The sequence below is a fragment of the Ooceraea biroi genome, chromosome 3 (assembly GCF_003672135.1).
Source record: "Ooceraea biroi isolate clonal line C1 chromosome 3, Obir_v5.4, whole genome shotgun sequence".
In the NCBI taxonomy this organism is placed as follows: Eukaryota; Metazoa; Arthropoda; class Insecta; order Hymenoptera; family Formicidae; genus Ooceraea; species Ooceraea biroi.
Window position 1 is genome coordinate 13,955,601 of NC_039508.1, and position 18,010 is coordinate 13,973,610.

The window sequence follows — 18,010 nt, forward strand, 5'->3', positions numbered from 1 at the left end:
AACGTCACGTTGACTTGCTGGTTCCAGTCATGGATGGTAATCAACGACAAAGAGAATTGATGATTGCGGAGATTGAGTGAAGGAGGCATGGACGTGATAGGGCGATTGGAGAACATCAGTGATTCCTCTGCGATCAAGTATTCTGCAACTTCTGGCGACCGCTACCAGCAAGTACAACGGGACGTTCGTCGCGCGAAATTACAGCAAATTACGAGAAATTAGATTGCAAATACATTTGTAAAAATACACTGGGGAAAAGTTACACATGTGAGCTCGCAACATGCATTTGAATTAGGATATGTATCAAGTATAACGATCTCTCGCGGTTACAAAATATTTTTAGATAAAATTACGTTTGATTATGAATTACGTAATTTAAATAATCAAAGAAGAATTTAATCGCTAAATTTTAACATTCGCAACTTCAGTATTCGCGACGAAGCCGCTGTATCTCTCCGTACAGTTCCAGTGGTAAAGATACGTAGAAGACGCAATGTGTGAAGCAGTGAAGTACAATATTTTTAGATGAAATGCGAAACTGTATGCGCGTGTGTGTGCGTGTCAACTGTGAGGAATTCGCGAACGCAGCTATAAATGAACCATCGCTTTGCGCTCCAGCAAACATCTATCCGCGAGGAGACCTTGGCAACGTGTATTTCGAAAATCTAGGCTAGATCACGCATCACGGCAACATCCCGAGAGATATCCGAAAAGAATATCGGCCACACGAGACGAGAATTATTTTCTCAATCACATGATCACCGGAAACAACGCGGCTTCGACACGATTTATTTTCGGGTTAATGCATTGCCAGTGCATCTATCTAAACGCTGAATTTTGCTTCGGTTATAAAACTCATTTATCATTCTCGCATAAGTTCTTATGCGTTAAAAGTTAATATTATGCGGAAACATTATTTCATTCAAAATAAATTAAATTTTCTTAACGATAAATTAATATTCAGGATTATTTCTTGTTAATAAACTATGTTACGTAATTAGCTGCTAACTATATTAAGTTTACATAAATATTATAATAATTTAAAAGAAATAAAATAATATTTTGTCTATTAATGAAAATTATAACATAATAAAGGGTTAGTCGATCAAGGCAGGCTATCAACCTTATTATAATTTTAACACATAATATTACACATTATATTACATTTAGGAATAGTCAAGCGTAATTTTCGTGAGATATATAATAATTGTATAATAAATCATCATCGTTCGCAACATATTTGCGATAAAGAATTATTTCTATAATTAATTTAATCTAATTTCGGATGATAGATTGATAGCGTGTTGTGATCGAAATATTAGACAATACTCAAAAAAGTGAGGATTATACTTACTTGGCTCCAGACCATCCACTTTAACTTTAGATACGTCCACATGAGGCTGAACGTTGACCTTAATCGGGCACTGTGGTACCTTCAGACCGCCGTAATTCAAATTCACCGTGTACGTTCCTGGTTGAGGTGGCATATAGTCCACGGTGTATGTGCCGTCCTCGTTATCCGTCAGAGTAATCGGAAGTTCTCGGCTTTCTGGACTTTGTAGTTTAACGTCCAATTTACCGGGTCCAGCCTCCCGACAGTCAACGTTAAAATGTGTAGGAGTGTTTGACTTTACGCCTTTTTCAATACCGGGACCAAAAGCGGAAACCATAGCAGGATTCAAGGGTGAAGCTATTTTAACTCGGTATGGAGATTTCTTCGTCGCCACGCCGCCATAGTTCACCTGAAAGAGACAAATTTTTGAAATATTCATCGAATTAAGTTTGTATGATTGAAGTAAATATATTATCGATTTTATAATATTCTTTATAATTCTTGTATTGTATGAAAAATTAATTATTTTAAATAAAGCACATGATGTTATATCATATTTAAGTCAATCTCATATTTGCTATAAAATTTTTAAACATTTTGGTTCGTCTATCTTATTATTACACTTCGTAAAAATTTTTAAATTATATTTGTTTATTATATTAGTTAAAAGTGAACATGTACATGTCAAAATGCTGTTTAATACTATTGCTTTTTTTACTACTTATTCACGATTAAAGAAAGTAAATCATTTTTATTTTGCGAACCTTTTACTTTAACATTTTAACTTTCCTAGCATGAAAAAATGTTATAGTAAATATGCAATTGACTTAAATACAATATAACATTGTCTACTTTATTAAACTAATTACTCTGTTCATACGGGATAAGAATTATAGAAAATAAATCGATAATATATTCACTGCAATCATACAAATAATTTATAGCGGAAACATTTAGCATTTTAGGAATAAATATTTTGATCGCATACCATTACAACGTGTTGGGATGATGATGTAGGTGTATAGTGCACTTGTACAGTTCCATCCCGCTTGTCGTCTAATCTGTACGGAACTTCTCTCCCAAGAGCATCTTGGATGGCAATTTGCAGACCTGCTAGACCGGCTTTTCTTGCGTCTACTGTGAAATGCGTCGGTTTGTCCTTAGCAACACCTTCTGGCTGAATTCCTGGTCCGTGAACCTCAACCTGAAAAATATACCCAATTCAGGTATCTTTTTTATTATTCTATTAATTAAATTAAAAGTTTTATATTTTATTGCCAATTTAATCAGTATTAAATTTCTTTGTTGTCGAATTCTTATAATTTCATTTTATTATATTTACAATTTATTTTATCTTGTTTTCTTTACATTTTATATTCTGAAATATCTTATAGCAATATTATAAGATATTTCAGAATACAGGCGAAAGAGATTGCGAAAAATCTGGGGCTCTGTATATACAGATTACGCAAATGTTAAGAAATCTATCGATGCAAACAAGAGATAAAGCTGCAGTTCATAATGTTGCAATATAATAAATCCGAAATTTACCTTCTCCGGATCAAAGTCAGCCTTCGGTGAGATAGTCGCGAAGTAAGGTGATTTGGGGATGTCCTCGTTATCACAGAGAATGTGAACCGCGTACTGGCCCGGTGCAGTGGGCAAGTAAGAAACGTCAGCGGTTCCGTCCCCATTGTCGTTGCACTCGATTTTCGCCTTGGACGGGCCTTCGATGGAGAAACCGAGGGCACCGGTCTCACCGTTCGTGTCCACCGTGAACTTCGCTGGGTGGCCGACGACGCCGCCGTGCAGGCCCGGCCCGAAGGCCCTGATGTTAGATTCCTTGTAAGGCCCGACGTTGACCTCGAACGGCGACTTGGGAATCTCCTTGCCGCCGTACGTGATCATCACCACATGACGGCCTTCCTTAACGGGCGTGTAATGGCACTTGTAAGTCGTAGCATCAACTGATGACATTCTGGAGCAATTCGGAAGATTCAATCGATATTCAACACACAATCTGAGAAAATGATCTGGCAAAAGTTTGTGGAGTCTGAGCAATGAGAACTTACTGCACCGGCCGATTGACGCCTCCCGGAGCGATCACGCGGATTTCCGGCACGCCTTCACCGGCATCCTTAGTGACAACGACGAAGTCGGCGACATCCTGGACGCGGACACCGGTAGGCAGCAATCCCCGTCCGTACGCTCTACATTTTTTCGCGTCGGAAACCGGCGCGATGTTTACACCAATGGGGCTTCCGGGTATGGGCTTGCCGGCGAAGAAAATGTTGACGGAATGCAGACCCGTCACTGGCGACACGTACTCGCATCTCCACACGTCCGGCGAGGTCTGGCGCAGCTTCACCGGCACCGCGGTTTTGCTACCCTGCAATAATTAAAAATCTTTAATGAGTACTTTTTACGTGCAATTCATTAATAACGCATAATGTGGTATCAAAATTAATACCTGCGGATCCAAGATGATGACTTCGGGCACACCACGGCCGGCATCCTTCGTGAAGATGTCGAAGAACGTAGGTCTGTTCACCACGACGCCTTCCGGTTGCAGACCTGGTCCGCTCGCTGTGACTTTATTGGGATCGCCAGCGTGCCCTTCGACATTAACAGTATACGGACTCTTTGGGATCCCTCGGCCAGCGAAGAGCACTTTTACCTTGTGCGGACCCTCAGTCTTTGGAGTATACGACACTGAGTACGTCAGGTTCCTGTCCTTGTTAAATCTGATATCGACCTTAAGAACGAGAGAGAGAATATCAGGATTACATATGAAGAAATAGCAGATAACTTATTTATGCATATCATACTACGCGCGGATATTTATGTACGTACTATTAAGCTAATGCGTAATCGTACGTACACACGATACACAAATAGCCATTACATCACACGTGTCCACGTCCTGTGGCGTAATTATTTCGATTGCGATAAGCATCTCTCGACTTCCGCCTCGTGGCCGACAATAGGCGCCGTTAGCACGCACTACTTTAGTATTAAAACGGCACGTACAGGTTGCACCATTCGGAGCAAATTTAGTAAACTCATTCCAATTTTTAATATTCAATTTAGTAGTCTGTTCTTCTTCTTAAAAATAGTATACTTTAACTAAATATTATATCTGTTCATAATTTTTAATATATCTTAATTAAATAAATCTGCGTGAGTTTAATAATTCGAAGAAAGAATTTATTGTAACTAAACTTTCGTGTAAGCTTGTATGTACATTCTGATTAACGCTTTAAAAGAGTGCATTCAAATTTATCTATCCGAGAGAAGATCTTTACGTTCCGTGCAGTCGGACGTTTTCAATAGACAAAGATTTGATTCTTACCGGTAGCTTATTCCCTTTAGGATCATCGACGGTGACGTCAACATTGCCCTTGCCAGCGGAGAAGGTTTCCACGGTAAAGTTGGCCGGTGCACCGACTATTGGACCAGTTGGCTCTATACCGGGACCATAAGCGCGCACTCTGCGCGAAAAAACAGCCGTAAGAAAAGCACAACTCGTAAACTATCAGCCAGCGGCCGCAACGTTGTTACGTCAATACGTTAGATAAATTAATTTGCCAGACGGTTACAAGCGTTGCTTTGTGCCACGATAAACGAGCGTCTCACGTCATTCGTCTCGCTCGAAACGAATGGGCAAGCGCGCGAATTCCTGTAAAACTTGCGGCCACTCACTATTCAGTTAGTTTAATTCAGCTTTTCGTCAAATCTCCATGTACATGTATGTATGTACAAAGAGAAAGAGAATAATTAATAATTAATTACGAGAGGCTCCGAGAAAACAAGAATTATTTATCCGCAAAACTCGGAAAACCTAGAATGCGATTGTCAGTGCTAACTACAATCAAACACTTTCGCTCGATTTGTCTTCAGCAAATCGGCAAATTGTAATTTTGTCAGCCGCGCACTACTCAGCTTACTCATCCTATCAGGCATTTTTATGTACAATATTTGTTTATACAAAGGAGCAATTGGGATGGCTGGGTGATAATTCGGTTAAGAGGGAAATTTCAAATGTGTCAAGGCGACGACGGACAACATTAATTGCGCAAAAACCATTATACGTTAAAATACCATGATTATTGCGCGACTTACCGCGGCGGCGGGATGCTGCGACCAAGAAATGAAATAAATTCATTAATTAATTACAGTCGTCATATCTACACGCGCGATTTGTCTCTTATACTTTAATCATCATCGGGTTGCTTGAGCACATGTGATAAAAATTTATAATAAAATTATAACTAATTTGTTTAACAGTTTTTACATTACGTTCGATAATTTTTATTTTCAAATTAGTTTGAATTGATGGCCGGAAGAAAAATTCTTCGCGTCGTTCAAGAAAGTGCTTTCGAGATAGAACTCTCGGATAGAACACATGAAAGGAGTTCCCGTGACAGTGCTTTATAGTGTACAATTAATTTGCAGATCATGCTTACTTGTTTGGATTTGTGCGGGGACGTAGAGGTGCACCTGGCTTTAATTTCGCGTTGGGGTACTGCGACAGGTATGTCATCATTGACATTTCGTCGATGTTTGGGTTCACCATCTCCTCGGGTTTAATGAGCTGCAACGAGAACGATGCAATTAACAAGGCACTCCTTAACCAAAGAGCAAACAATTATCTTATGAATGCTCTATTATATTGCATGTATAACTTTCTAAAAAACTTTATACATATTTTATATAATATTTATATACTTATAATATCTATATAGTAATAATATAAAATTATAATAAATTTGCAAGTAAGATCTAAATTGTCTCATCGCAAATAGAATTGCGGTAAATTATCACTGCAACGAACCTGAGGAATATTGAGCCAATCATCGGCGAGGCCCATCGCCTCGGATGCATTCTGGATCGCATCCTTCGGGTTCCAATCCTGCCAGTCCGGGCAGAGACCTGGTGCGACCGCGTCAACGAGTGCACCCACCGCACGTCCGTCGTTCCAATCGGAGGTGAAGTTCGTGATCGGTAGATCCGGGACTTTCGACTGGATCCAGTGCATCAGTCTTTGCTTCGGAGTGGCGCCTTTGTCCTCCCCATCGTCGCCCTCCCACATGGGCATGGAGATCGAGTAGTGCAGGATTAGGGTCCATATCAGGCCGAGGATCAACTTCAACTTGCAATCGACGATGTCCGAAGAGTCTGTGGAACAAAACAAGGATTAAATCTTCCGCGAGCAAAGCCGCCTTAAATTGTAATACGCTGCTATTGCCGGATAGATAATGTCGAAACTTTGGCTGCAATTCAAAAGCGTCGTGTTTACGAAGCTTTCCTACGTTCGCTTACATTCAGCAATGCCAGATATTAACAAGAGATTGTTTTCCATTGGTAATGCAAAAAAAAAGAAATAGATTTGCGTCAAATTATAAGTTGTAGCATTATAATTTTTATCTTTGTAGAAATCACTATAACTTAGTTTAATATTGCGGTATCAAGTTTGTGCAAAATTCCTTACTTTAATCATATCATTTCAATTGTAGAAAAGTATGAGTGCATCGATGCTTATTATTATCGATGAGTGAGTAATTTCCTTTTTTCCGAAGAAATTCCATAAAGTTTTCCTTCCTGTTGCGTAAAGCCGGATTATTCATCCGTAGATCGATCATCGTTCAGTTATCCGACGTGAGCAAGAAGAAGAGTGGGCGTTATTAGAGAAATATCTTTCCGTGGTTCGTTTATGGACTCAAGCTGATGCATTCTTTCACAATGCACGCTTCGAAGCGATGCTAACGAAAACCGCGACGTGCATTTGCGCAACGAAAGTGCTAATAGATATCCTCGACACAGTGATTCACGTGTTGAGCGATCGCCAGACGATCGTAGTAAATATCCGCAGAATCTTTGAATTCTGTGAATTAATTATTCTTCTATGGCAAAGTTATATTTATGCAAATAAAGTATTCAAACTGAACTGATGACGACTTAAAATCATCTAAATTTGAAAACACGGAAATAAAATGAGTAAAATAATAATCAATTCCTAATGGACAACTCTCTCTTTGATATACGTTTAGAGATCTCTCTTATTAATCTTAAGCCCCGATACTCGACTTCACTTCAACTGACCAACACGTAAACAGATATGCAGAAGTATACAGCCTTGCACAACGGAAGCATTTGCATAACAAGTACCTGTCTTCTTATATCAATGCGAGATACAAGCAGCGGAAGGCTTCAGTTTATCATTTTCATCATTAGCATGATAGACATCTCAGGATTAATCAAGATAGTTATAACAAAAAAAGACATTACGACATCGCGCGCGGGCAGTTTTGATATAATATTTTAATAATCCAAGCGCGTAAGAAAACAAGAGACCACATTTTATCAAGATCGTGCGGGGATCTCGGCGCCTCCTGGCGTATCCTCCGCAAGGATAAAAAAAACTCGTGATTGTCTCTCGATCTCTCAAGAATAACGCCGAGGATGCACTCGGGCGTGCGAATTTAGTCGGATCTGAGTCGCCGCGGCTATTCCTGGCCATCAGTCGACATTCGACATTGTCTCGTCGGTGTTGCTCGCGTGACGAGGAATCGCCGCCACCGGTGACGATTCATCCGGACTATTTTCAGCAATTACCGAGAGCTAACTAAGTGATGTCAGCAGAAACGTAGTTAAAGCCGTGACACGTGAACCGGCTAAGCGCCAGATAACTCACCCCCATGACGTCGCATTACCGAGATTCTCGAGCGTTCGTCGAGCCATCTTCCACCTACGTAACGCTATGGCTTCGATGTGCAATTCGAATGAAGATTTCTATATCTAAACTGAGATATTGGTCTCTACAATTTTGTCTAGAAAAAAGAATAACATTAGCTTAACATCTTGTGCTCGTCTTGGGTCTTGAAAATTTAATTGTCCATAAATTTTGATGTGATATTAATTTTCGCGTATGTTTGTACCTGTATAAAGAAACATTGACACAATACCTTTCTCTCTGTATGTGCTTTCGTGCCTTGTAACATCATCCGCGCGACGACGTAGGTAATACGAAGGGAGAAACGTCTGAGAAACGTAAGATGCTTCCCTTTTGTTTGAATACTCGAAATGAATACCCATTGTCGAGCTTCTCCTTCGAGACGGAATTCACTTGACCGCAATGCAGGAGTGCATTCGCAAGTGCATGGACAAACGGCAGAGAAAGTCTCGCGCATGGAGACACGTATAAATCAACGTATTATGTAATTTACATACAACAATAAGCAAAGATAATCTGAAAATTTATATTATTTCTGCTACGTTACTTTTTATTATCTGCTAGTATATTTAGTAAAACCAAATCTTAATTAAAAAACTAATTTAAATTTCTTAATTTATGGAATGATTACGCAATATTTAGTTCAAAAATTAATTAAAAACATTTTTCATTGAATGTTGGATGTAAATTTTGCAAGCAGCAATTGCAGTTTTATTTCATACACAGCTTTTAATTATTATATCGAAATATAATGAATATAAATCCTGAAAAAGATATGTAATAGGATTTTCATTAATACGGATCGAGTAATGTAGGAGAATCTAGTTAGAACAAATCACGCTAACTTTTCCACTCGCGTACACTAATTCGCTTACTGTCGACGCATCTTAATGAGCAATAATGTCGGAGAAACCAATTGCATTCCTCGTGATACTAGGTAATGGACATGTTTGCTTCCAATGCGATAGATCTTCATAAAGCATAATTCTCACAGTGAGATAGGATCTCTCGCGCCAATTACTTGCAAGCATGATCCAGTAAAAAATAAACTCAGCTTTATGTATTGTCCTTTATAAAATATTATTAAACCGTTTTAAAAAGAATCTTTTTATAAAAATCTATAATCTTGATAATAATAAAATAACGATATTAATAATTATATGACGCAAGAGACTTAAAAATAATAAAAAACGTATTAATGATATTACATGTAAAAGTTATACAGTGATACTATTTTTGAGAATGCCGACAGTGAGATCAGTATTCGACCTCAATGACTCAACGCAACGAATTTCAATGTTACTGACACCCATATGTTCAAATAAACGCAACAAGTAAATCTTCATTAAGGAAAAGCACAGCTGGATTAAAGGAGTGATATCATCAATCGGATATTTATTTATGCTTAAGTAACAAAATATAAAAATTATATACGATGTAACAATTTTATATCTCCCGAATTATGTGTATACTTTCCTTATATGTACATGTATACATAATATATACACGTATATACATCTTCATGTATAAATTTATGTATTAATTAATTATGAAATATCAAAGGATCAGAATCGGCTAATGGGTTATTTTAAAATATTAAAAATATCTAAATAACATATCTAAGTATCTTTTAAAATATTTAAAAAAATTTTAATATTTTTAAATATTAAAACTATCTAAATAACATATATATATATATATATATATATATATATATATATGTATGTATGTATATATATGTATATACAGGGTGAGGCACCTAAAACAGGCCACCTGAATATCTCGGCTGTTATTAGTGATAGAAAAAAATGTGTCAGACCAAACTTGCATGGTTTCGAGGGACACATAATTTGTGCTAAATAGTTTTTTATTAGGTGGACGCGTAGAGGTCATATGAAGGTCGACTTCGTTTTTTAAATGGTATATGTTTTTTTACGTACCATCTAGTAGAGCGTTTGAAGATGCGCACATTGATCTACGGGTCAAAATCATTCAAGGTCACTAAAGGCCAACTGCAAGGGAAAATAATTTACTTTATATTGCCTAGAGTTCTCTGCTATTAAAAATACTGTAAACTCAGAAATGAAAAAGTTCTAGCCGTTAGAAATTTTTTCTTTTTCCGCGAAGTTCTGAGTTGTTGTTATCATTATTTTTTATATTGCCTAGAGTTCTCTGCTATTGAAAATACCGTAAATTCAGAAATGAAAAAGTTCTAGCCGTTAGAAATTTTTTCTTTTCCGAGAAGTTCTGAGTTGTTGATATCTATATTTTTTTATTGCCTAGAGTTCTCTGTTATTTAAAATACCGTAAATTCAGAAATGAAAAAGTTCTAGCACTTAGAAATTTTAGCCTTCAGTGACCTTGAATGATTTTGACCCGTAGATCAATGTGCGCATCTTCAAACGCTCTACTAGATGGTACGTAAAAAAACATATCATACCATTTAAAAAAACGAAGTTAACCTTCATATGACCTCTACGCGTCCCCTTAATAAACAATTATTTAGAACAAATTATGTGTCCCTCGAAACCATGCAAGTTTGGTCTGACACATTTTTTTCTATCACCAATAACAGCCGAGATATTCAGGTGGCCTGTTTTAGGTGCCTCACCCTGTATATATATATATATATATATATATATATATATATATAAATATTAATAAAATGTGATTTAAAAATACAACAAATAAATATAAACAGTTACTCTGGAGATATAATATTTGATCATTCGTAAAGGGACGATGAAAAATTTATGTCATTGTCACATTAACGAGGTGACTATTTGAATATCGTGATTAATGACGGGTCCCAAAGCCGAATTCGATGATGTAACATATAGTCTAGTCTCCATCATAAATATATAGCATCCTGGAATCTTCCAATAGGAATCGAACAGTTTTAGGTTCCGAGAAACCGAGGATTGCTCTTCAGAAAAAAGAAACTATTAAAATTCGCAGATCGAGAAGCAAGCTTCTTTATTACTCTTTCATCTAACCGACAGTAGTCGGAGTGATCTATTCTCGGACCGAGAATCTTTGTTGTGTAAAACGAGGCTTCCAAACGGATCTCTGCAAGCACCGTTTCCGACGACGCTTGAACTAGAAGTGAAGAATGAAGAGAAGAACGAATCAGGAGAAAGGGCGCAAACTTTCCTACTTTGCCATTTTCAAACAAAATTTCTGCGGAAGAATATTACGGAACAAATACGTGAAGTTTCCAATAGAAAGTAAAAAACTTGTTCAGAAGTGGGATAATTTTATAACTGCTTATTAATAACTTCTTTTCACAAAGTGTCAGAAATAAAACATTTCTGGGCAATTATTGATCAGTATACATTCTTCAATTTAATATAATGCAGTTTCCTTTAGAAGTATATTAAATATACTTAAATATACTTCTTCCATTCATAAAAAGTTTAATTCATTTCTCTTTACAATAATAGGTAATTATTTCATACTGAACAGGTGACTGAAGCTAATTTCATTAATGATTAATTTAATAATTAAGCGAACAATTATAACATCGATTTTTGTTTAATGTTAAAGGTATGTGTAATATAATAAATAGCTCAGGAGGCGAGTTCACGAGCCGCTGAGTCATCCGTTATTCTAATATGCAATTAAAACAGCTCGGACAAGTATCGTGCATAATACACTTGTGCTCGTGTGTGACGTTTTCAACAACACGTATCCCGTGGCGAGTTTAGACGGTGACGTCATTGATCGTCAAGAGATTACCTCACTGACCAGAGAGAATCCCAGGTTGAACCTCCACCAATGAGAACTTTCGATCGTCAAGGTACGATCGACGTGTAGCAACAAACCTGCATTTCTCGAACGATTTAATTATTTTTTTTAATTTTATTCTGATTATTTATTTATTTTTAATTTTGTATTAAGTAATAATTTCTCCTCGCTTGAAGTGATGTTTTTTTTACACTAATTACAAAATTTACGTTCACGTATTTTGCGCCTACAATATAATATTTTTAATACTCTATTAGAACGTTGCAATATACTCTTATGTTATATTTTATATTATATATTTTCAAGAAACATATAAAATGTTTGCGAAAAAAGATTCAAAGAAAGAATATAACATTGAGATTTCATCTCAGAAAACCGGTGAAGAATTCTGTCATATCTTTGCTCGGGATATTTACTCATGATACGCGCAAGATATTTTTCACGAGCTCGTGAAAATGTGATAGGTAAATACATTTCGGCAGTCGTCGAAAATCCGATTTCACGTGTGTGGAGATACAGCCTCGCGTGGTTCCATGTGAGAGAACATAGTCGTTTAATGTCAAGGTTGCGTTTGAAAGTGAAAGTAATCGCTCTCAATACACGCGCTGCAAATCGTGCGCGGAAATACTATTATTATTAGTATCGTGATTTCTCCATACTTATGACCTTACATCAAATTATATCATATCGGAAGTAATTTCAACAGAATATTACGTTCTTAACACACTATTCATTAAAAAGGAAAGACACATACACATATGTAGAAAATATTTTACAACTGCCTTGAATATGCATTTAATACAATTATTTAATTTTTAATTGTACATATGAGAGAAAACTCCTCATCTGGAATTTTAAAAAGTTTTAATATTGTAATTCTTCATCATGTAATAGAATAATACATTTACGAATAAAGCTGTAATTAAATATTGAATTCATTATCGGCTTATCAATCCTCGTATTACTTTTTATACTATTATTATACCATTATTATACCATTATTAAATTATTATTAAATTATAATATAAAATACCGTTACATTTTCCTCTTCATAAGAATTTTTTAGAAAACCTTTTATATATATACATGAACGTTTACTGCGACCCTTTACATGAAAGTCATTAAAATATTAATTTTAATTATATCACCGCGCTCTTGATATTTCGCAAAAAACAGGATTAAAGAAATGTCGAGAGATCATATCCGCTCGATGTCAAATACGATGTGTTCGGTTGGAGGGAACCGAGAGAATATCGCGAGAGTCACTCACGTAATGAACGCGAAGAAAGACGTCCGTGATACCAAGGCAAGCTTGACCTTCACCCGATCTACATGGGTCCGCCCACTTTTCTTCTTTTGCTCCTTGGTGGACTTCATGGGACCACGTCCCGAGAGGTTTCATGGTGCCTCCTCTCGCGTAATAGCTTGAATGTGGCTTCCGCTGATATTCGATAACCGAGCAACTTTTTAATGCCACAATCCTGCGGTTACATCCCGGTCGAGATTGCATTGGCCGAACATCAGGCACATTAGTCTTTTGACCGACGATTTTTTACCACAGTCCTCGAGGACTTGCGAGCGAGGAAGCACTCGATTCGCAATGCGTATGCTGAATATTTGGTTTGCATTGATGCCAAATGGGAAGAAACGAATAGAATATTAAAATAAAAATAAATAAGTTAAATAATTATATAAATTATACAATTAATTATTCAATTTCCACTTTTACCCCATAGCTTGGTGAAATTTATGAAATAATATTGAGATCTCCAAAGGGACATATTTCTAAAATTGGTTTTTAAAGTTTTGCTTATTTTTCAATTATTTATGGCATAAATAATTATATCGCTTGCTGTATAAAACTAAAAGTTAATAAATTGTCAACTTAACAGATTAACATGTTTTCCGTATCTGTGGAGAAGATTGTTTCTTCTAATTTTTCTTCACGAGACGTGGCTGTGCATTTGCGATCATCAGCACGTCTTGCATTTGCGATATGACAACTGCAGGTTAGAGAACGTAATGACATCATCGGTGATATATCTAATTACGTCACTACCAGTCCAGCTTCTTGCTCAAGGATGCGACAAATTGAATAATGTCGTCGAGTAAGTGATCATCAATCTTTCAATGACATAAGCTCCCGAAAGTACATGGCATTGTCGTTTCTCAAAGAAACGATTCACTTATTTTAAAGTACTGATGTTTCACTTAAATGTTACAAATGCGGCTTTTCATGCAATAGATTATCAATCAACAGCATTTTAGCTTCCTCTTTCTTTTGCCAACAAGTGGTTACAGACGTGCACGTGGTCTGACTGATAGCGCAGACTCAAAGAACCATACAGTTCTTGTCTGAAATTTTTGTCACTTCTGTCATTAAAAAAAAATCAAATAGTATAAATTTTTATGTAAAATCGATTAACTCAAAAATAACAATGATCAATCTACTAAAATTAAATTAAATATGTGATAAAAAGGAAAATATATAATGTTTCAATATATTATATGCTATATTACGTTTTGCATATAAATATATATTTTGTATAAATGTATTCGTTACATTTCCTGATATTTATATATCTTTTTCATTTTCACAATTTCTTTTCAATGAAAGCTTAATCAAACTCTATTTCCAATTTGTCAATATATTTAATTTAAAAATTACGACATACTAACGAGATTTTTAATTAAACTTAATAAGATAGGATAAGATAGACTGACGTAATGTCAGTTTGTTCACCCGTGAAAAACACGTGAACAGCATTATCCCATCACTACCCTCTGGTTTCCCGGGTAGCCCGGGCGAGCGTCATCGATCCACAACCCTCTAGCTGTGCTCTACAATCGCTTTTATTTCGACGCTCGATGCATCCGCGCTCAAAAGAAGTTGATCCCGAATCCGGAAGCAGGAGTACGCGAAAATATTCCATACGTCATTACATCAACCATGGACGTTCTATGAATTTCACTCAATAATAAAAAATAAGTTACATACGATTTAACCATCTACAGCCGTCTGAACTTCACATTTCTTAAGTGTCATCTTTTTTCGGAGACAATCACCGAATCTCTGTTTACGTAAACTTGAAATCTGATAAAGCCTTTTATCACGATATAAAAGAGCCAATAATTACACATTCAAATATAGATTCTTTTTCATTCTCATAATCGCGATCGAACGTTGATCAGATGTTATTGAAACGATACCGCAAGTTTTGTCCTTACGTGTTATCAGTCAGATCTACATTGATCTACGCGTGAGCGAAACGCGCGCGATTAATTATTCGCTGACGCAGGTTCTCAAATTTTACCAATTAATCACCTTTTGCTCGGCATTTAGACATATTTTTTTTATTCTGCAAAGAAGCGCATACTTAAGGCTAATATTACAAAAAACTTTTGTATAGAAATTATTATATTAATGTAAACTCTCTCAGGTAAATGAAGATTAAATTTATATTCTGTATTTAACGCGATGAAAAAGTGTTATAACGAATAAAATATCCTAAAAATAGCGTAGCGCTTTCAAAAGCTTCATTACATTGCGAGAACTTTAGTCGAAGACATGGAAACGCTCTGTGAAAACGCTTTCTCAAAAATCATACATAATGTACCACGTGTAAAATTTACTTTCTCCTAGAATCAACATTTTAATTTTAAACATGGCCTTTACATTCTCTGGCCTTTACTTAATTTCTCAACTTTTCCACTACTAACCTCATCAGCTTTTTTTTATTACGGTAAATAATTATGTTCACTTTGATATCCATCCGTTGCTTTTATCTAAATAAAGTGCGATATTATATTAAAATAAATCGATAATGTAAATCAGTTGACGGTCCACGTTGTTAATAAGTTATCATTATTATAATAATGACATTAATGACATATACGAAAAGACATAATTATAAATATCATTAACGTTAAGTAGCTATCTGATACGGTATTTCTTACGAAAAATGTCGCAATTTTATGTTTTAACGCTGTAATGTAGAGTGTATATTCTAATATGGAAAATAGATGAAAAAGTATTATTCTATATTTACATCATGAATATATCACTTGATATGTATTAACATACACATGTGACATTTAAATCTTAATTTTATCTGATCCAAATCTGATTTGATATTAATTAATTTAATAAATTCGCTTTTAATATTCTCAAATTTTCATGAAAAAATCTACGGATTTATTCAAAGTACAACATCTATGTATTAACATAAAAATTCAATCTATATAAAATCTACCCTATATATACATCCATTGATAAAACCAAACTGGTCTTTCTCTTTTTCTCTCTCTTTCGTCGCAATGGTGACCACCACGTGGTGGTGCTGTACATCAAGAAATTTACAAATGGAAATGTAAAGAATAATTATGAATAGAAAATGGATCGTTTGAGTATTGAATATAAATTTTTATCAAAGTTTATCAGGAATGAAAACTATCTTTTCTTAAGATTGCCGTGTTTTACTCTTAACAAAGATGAAATGCTTCTACGAAGCATTATCAATCTGTCACAATGTTTCACACATCAAATTCAAAATAACATTTCCATTAGCAACAACCGTTTTTATCTTATGTCTTTTTATAGCAGTATCTAAATTTAAGTACTTTACTATCTAAATTTAAGTACTTTCTGATTATTTTATCCAAGCACAAATAATCATTACGATTTTACGAAATAATTATGAGGCACATCATCGTTTCTTAGAACGATCAATCTTCGGATTAGAAGACGCATTACCGGTACCAGACCAAACTCCACAACGATTTTAAAAGAAGAAAAAACTTTATTTTTGTTTAAACATTCCGGAAGCTACGAGGACGAATCTATTTTCGCGCTGCGTGATTCAGGACGCACATGGGATTACTCACCGATATTGACGATCCTGATGCCCTCGTCCTCCAGGAACTTAAGAGCGACCGACACGTTCTCCAATTTTTGAGAGCGGAATGTGGGCCGCTGGTTGTGTTTCGGCAGCCGCTTTTGCGCGAGCACCTCGATCAGGCTCACCAGTCGGAGACCATCGGACAGGTCGCATTCCAGGTCGCCAATGTGCCTGTTCACCGCCTTCAGTCGTTCGTTCGCCCATCTCGTGAAGGTGTTCTGCTGGATCCTCTTCCACTGCGCGTCTTCGGCCAGCTCGCGCTCGTACATCTCGTCCTCCTCCTCCTCGGCGGAGTTCTCGCACTTAACTGACTTATCATTCTCATTCATTTTATCGGCCGGTCCGCTGCTACGCTCTCACGAACGAGGATGGTGGGGTAAGCGCCCCTGTGTTGGTGCCTGTGGGTCACAGTGTTGGTGGTGGAGACCACTATCAATGACGGGGATGACGCGCGTCCGTGTTGGTGTTTCGGGGAGCAGCGATGGGCACGAACTGAAGTTGAGATGATTTGGGATTTTACGGGTACCTTCGCTCCAAGAAGTAACGACGCCTGCTGCTGCCGTGTGCGTAAAGTTTATGACTGGCTTGTTTGTTGATGTATCAGCTGATCTCAAGGTCTACACGCAAGTTTGATTTGGATCATTGAATTTATTCCGATTCCGTGGATGCTTGAATGGGGTTTATTTTGAATATACTTGTTATATATATTATATTGTGAATGTATAATAATACGAGTCTGATGTTTCTCAAAATTGAAATAAAATGTTTCGCAATGCAGCTAAAATTTACATAAAAGTAACGAAAATTTATGTAATGTTTACCCTATGATATTACCTACTTCACATAAAAGTTATAATTTATTATTATTATTCTTTTCTTATCCCATTTATGCTATTCCAAATTCTGATTTAGCAAACACTTTAGCAACAGGCGTCAATATTACTCGGAAGAGCCTCGTGTCCATCACTAGCACGCGAGCACGCACACCTGTGCAATTATCGGAGAGGAGGTAGGTATCGGTGAATCTACCTGCACGTATGAGTGCCGGCGAGTTGGACGCGCACGTGTGAGTGTGCGCGCGCGTGGTACTGGATGCTGACACGATCAGCTGGAGCAACTCCGTTTCTGCGCGGTCTGCTGACGGATCACGGAGTTTGTTCACAGCGGAGGTTGCACTTCGGATCACTAGGGATGCGTTTAGTCAAGAGGCTTTCCTTGCGAGCGATATCTCGTCTCCTTGAAGCGCCTTTTCGGGTTACTCGTCCTGATTCGCAGCGACGATTCACCTGCACCGCGAAA

The 18,010-nt window shown here is 36.7% G+C and overlaps 1 protein-coding gene and 1 long non-coding RNA gene across 5 annotated transcripts in view; one reads left to right on the top strand and one right to left on the bottom strand.

Annotated features, from left to right (window-relative positions):
• LOC105278695 (filamin-A) overlaps positions 1 to 17,876 on the bottom strand; it is a 42,771-nt gene extending 24,895 nt beyond the window's left edge. For 2 of the 4 annotated variants that reach the window (XM_026968711.1, XM_011337954.3), the window contains exons 1-11: positions 17,741 to 17,876; positions 16,698 to 17,109; positions 6,168 to 6,511; positions 5,800 to 5,927; positions 5,456 to 5,470; positions 4,686 to 4,824; positions 3,804 to 4,088; positions 3,406 to 3,722; positions 2,885 to 3,311; positions 2,322 to 2,537; positions 1,355 to 1,742 (exon numbers count right to left, since the gene is read on the bottom strand). In XM_026968711.1, coding sequence (XP_026824512.1) covers positions 1,355 to 1,742; positions 2,322 to 2,537; positions 2,885 to 3,311; positions 3,406 to 3,722; positions 3,804 to 4,088; positions 4,686 to 4,824; positions 5,456 to 5,470; positions 5,800 to 5,927; positions 6,168 to 6,511; positions 16,698 to 17,040 — 2,602 coding nt within the window. In that variant the 5' untranslated portion in view covers positions 17,041 to 17,109; positions 17,741 to 17,876. The remainder of the gene's footprint in view (positions 1 to 1,354; positions 1,743 to 2,321; positions 2,538 to 2,884; positions 3,312 to 3,405; positions 3,723 to 3,803; positions 4,089 to 4,685; positions 4,825 to 5,455; positions 5,471 to 5,799; positions 5,928 to 6,167; positions 6,512 to 16,697; positions 17,110 to 17,740) is intronic. The other 2 variants (XM_026968712.1, XM_026968710.1) reach the window with 1 other exon arrangement.
• LOC109610927 lies at positions 4,755 to 6,226 on the top strand. Its single transcript, XR_002193235.1, has 3 exons — positions 4,755 to 4,842; positions 5,789 to 5,867; positions 6,139 to 6,226. It is a non-coding gene; the product is annotated as an uncharacterized LOC109610927 (long non-coding RNA).
• Positions 17,877 to 18,010: the final 134 nt, after the last annotated feature.